The sequence below is a fragment of the Pteropus alecto genome, unplaced genomic scaffold, assembly GCF_000325575.1.
Source record: "Pteropus alecto unplaced genomic scaffold, ASM32557v1 scaffold233, whole genome shotgun sequence".
NCBI classification, from domain to species: Eukaryota; Metazoa; Chordata; class Mammalia; order Chiroptera; family Pteropodidae; genus Pteropus; species Pteropus alecto.
In genome coordinates this window covers 1,918,529-1,922,244 of record NW_006434367.1, presented here as the reverse complement: position 1 = coordinate 1,922,244, position 3,716 = coordinate 1,918,529, and the positions used below count along the sequence as shown (strand labels likewise).

Genomic DNA, 3,716 nt, shown 5'->3' with positions numbered 1-3,716 from the left:
ACAGCTGTGGGGCAGGAGGAGGCCGAGTCGCAAGTGGCGGGAGTAAGAGGAGGGAGTGCGGAGCCTGATTTTGGGGTCGTGGGGACTGGTGGAAGACCGGCGTGGAGGGCTGGAGGCGGCAGGGCCCGGCGAGGCCGCGATGAAGCCAAGCCGCGAGGACCAGGCGGCGCCCGCTGGGGGCCCCTGGGAGGAGTGCTTCGAAGCGGCGGTGCAGCTGGCCTTGAGGGCAGGACAGGTGAGCGCCGTGGCCCTCCTACCCCGCCACGGCAGGGTCTCGATGAGCGCAGCCCTGCCGGGCTGGGCGGGCACTCTGCCCGCCTCACACCTACTCGGACTTAGGAGAATCCGAGAAGTCGGACCACAGGGGCTCCTCTGGGGCTTGGGGAAACCGGTCCCAGGACTGCGTGCGGCCGCGGGGTTGGCAGACCGGGGCCGGGTCTGGGTTCAGGGTCCTCGAGTACGGAGCCGGACTGGCGCGACCGAGCCGCGTGTGGTGGGCGTCTGGTGACGGCGGACTGAGGCTTGATGCTGTGAAAGAAGTCTTTGTGTTCGTTTCCTGCACAGACCTTCCCTTTACCTGCTTCACCCCAGGAGCCGGGGAGGTGAACTCTTTCTTCCGTGGCGGTGGTAGCCACCCATTAAGCATGTCTCCTTTTGCAGTTGAACGGCTGTAGGTGACTTGACCTTTGCGTAGGAAGGAGCAAGTTAGAATATATTGACTATGCAGATCAGTCCAGGACTTTAAAATTTTGTCCTAAGCATGAATGCCACAGTTGTTTGTTTTTTAAAGACCTTTGAATTGATCCACTGGCCAGGACATGAGAGTGGTTTGCCCCCAGGTTTAAACCCCAGCTGCTTGGAGACCTGGCAGGCTTGCTGTTTGTCTTTCCTCAAGCATCCCGAATGCAAACTTACTCTGACCCACAGCCTCAATCAAAGTGGTTCCACTCAGTGATTGGAGGAACTCGTTAACACTGATCGGCAGGGTGAAAATCGAGCAGCAGAGCTTAAAACCTGTACTCGAATTTGAAAATGCAACTCTTCTCTCTTCTCATTTTTCATTTTTGTGTGTTTTGTTCTCCACATTTTCCTCAGTACCTTCAGCAGTGCCTGACACATAGTAGGCATGCAGTCCACACTGTGGGATAAATGAGTGGGTGTTGGTTCTCCCAGGACTGTCAGGGCAGAGTTAGATTGAGTGGGAAGATGGCTTACTCCTGCTTTGCTTGTAAGGTACATGATTGTGTTTTGTTGATCGGGAGGACAAAGATGGACGGGAGAAGGAGCTATGTATGAGAGGAGATTGACTTGTGCAAACAACATTTTTTTTCAGGTCTAGCAGTCTGAAAATGCTTTACAAGTTTTCCTGCAGTGTTAAAATCTGGCTGCTTTCATCTAAATTTGAAGTGAGCCATCATGTGCATAGTGGGTAGTGCTTTACTTTGGTATGAGTCCTCTAATCCCCTTTAAAAGTTAATCTTCAACACCGGGTGGACACATACAGTGTTGGAACGTCCTAAGGACCCAAGACAGCCTATAAAGAATGCATGTCTTAAAGGAATGTTGTGAAGCTTTCCTTTGGTTCCGTTTCCTTTCACTCCTGTAGGAAAAGGAGACCCCAAGTCTTATGAGCTAGTGTGCTGAAGCTCATAGCTTGCAGGATGAATGAACATTCTTCCTAGAAAGCAGATCCACTGTGGGGGAGCATTTGTTTTTCTGCCCCTCCCTCCCTCCCTCCCTCCAAGCCCCCTCACTTCACTTCCTTTCCAGAGTAACTATCACCAGAATATTTAGTAACTTTTAGGTTCTACTATAAAACTTTTTCGTTGAGGCTGTGAGAAGAAGCCAGTCAGACATTACTATGTAAATCCTGGTGAGTTGTTATGGGTTTCTGTGGTTTTTCAAATTTAGATCCTTGAAGATACAGAGAGTTTTAAAAACATTTTAACAAATACTTATATAGAGCTTGCAATATGGCAGGCCCCATTTAAGAGTCTTATGAATTTTAACTTATTTAGGAGATAAGTGTTTGTAGCTTGCCAACAACAAAAAAGCTTTTTTTTTAAGAGTGGGGGAGGGGTGAAATAAAGATTCTGCCATTAAGAGTCTGGTCAGGGAGCCCAGGACTCTGGGCTCCCTCTTGGGCATTATGCTGATGATTCCTGCCTGCTGGGCAGTGAGGGGGAACATGGCCAAAATGGTCTGTGGCTAGAACAATGAGAAGCCACACAAGGTCATTGTAACGTGTGTAAAGAGGGACAAATTGTCTTAATAATGTTCTCAGTAATGGGGTGCTGATTGGAGAAAATCTGGCCTTTAGCCAGATAGTCAGGAGAGGTTTGAAAAGGTAGTGGTGATCCTTTTCTGGGTCTTGCTTAGCTAAGGCAGTGGTTGGCACAGTTACCGCAGCCTTTGTGGCCCAGCATGCCCACCCCATCACCGATACCCAGTGTTCTGCTATTTTATTGAGTTTGCTACGCTCAGCCGTTCCTGAGACAGTTCTGTGTGCTGAATTCTCAAGTCTGGATTCTATTTGCTGAAAGGTAGATAGAATAGAGGGAGGGACCTCCTAAGAGATAAACGTCACAGCCCTTGATCTTTCCTCTCTACCTTCAGCAGAGTTGGTTCTGGTCAGGGCAGCTTTAGACAGTTTGCTCAATCCTCAGAGGTCTCCACAAAAGCAAGGCCTCCCTACCCCAAAGTGCTGCCCCTGCTCGACAGATGGCCTCCCCTGTTCTCCCTTCCTTCTTTCCTCTCCACCACACATTCCTGTAGTGCCTCTTGGAGTCATCCCTCTTTATCCAGGCCCAACCACCCGCACCACTGCAGGAACCCCTCCCTGGCTTATGGGCTTTGTAGGGATGTGTGTTTGACTTCAGCCTCACCCCATCACCACCACAAATATAAATAGCTGTATTCACTGAAATGGGTGTCATTTTTTAGGTGCTGGGTAAACAAAGGTATCTTGGAAAATTATGCTTTTTAATTGTTGTGCAGGAGTAGATTCAGGTTTTGTTGGGCCTGAAGCTTAGACAAGTTAGGGGCCCTCTTTAAGAAAAAAATACAAAATTACAAATTTAAAATTAGATATAAAAATTATTTAGAATAAGAAAAATCAACGGTATAAATTTTAAGATGCTAACAATATAACAAAATACATAAAAATGCTTCTCAACCTTCTGTAATACTTTTTTCACATTTTTTGGCTTCATATTCTGCATTTTCAAAGGACAATGATTTTGTAAGATTTTCTCTGGAGAGAATAGAAAGGTAAATTTAGGCTTTGCTATAGCATGGCTGGTTAAAATTGATTACCGATAGTTTAGAAAAATTTCTTTAAGCTTCGACCAGGTAAGGTCATATAAATTTTTAACATTGCCATCAAATTTTAGAATTCTGTCAATTTTTATGTATTAGTTGTGAGATGTGGGAGAATTTTCCATAGAAAATTTTGGCTCTGTACGGTTGAAGCTTTGTTTCTTTCCATGATTCCTTGTGCCAGCTGCCACTGCCCACCCGTTCCTGTGGTCCTGCCATTTATATCACTATGCCAGGTCAGTTGGTGTGTGTACTGCACAGAATGGCTAACAGTATCTTACAGATGTGACTGCAAACCCCACAGATACATCCCATCTAACCCAAAGTAAATGCGTCTCCGCTCAACTTTAGCCACCTCAATGCCACCTGACATGAAATATGATGGAGGGGAGGTCATA

At 47.0% G+C, this 3,716-nt stretch overlaps 1 protein-coding gene across 1 annotated transcript in view; it reads left to right on the top strand.

The window, feature by feature from the left end:
• The first annotated feature begins 6 nt into the window (after nucleotides 1–6).
• IMPA2 (inositol monophosphatase 2) overlaps nucleotides 7–3,716 on the top strand; it is a 44,441-nt gene continuing 40,731 nt past the window's right edge. Inside the window, exon 1 of the mRNA XM_006909223.3 lies at nucleotides 7–235. Coding sequence (XP_006909285.1) covers nucleotides 140–235 — 96 coding nt within the window. The 5' untranslated portion in view covers nucleotides 7–139. The remainder of the gene's footprint in view (nucleotides 236–3,716) is intronic.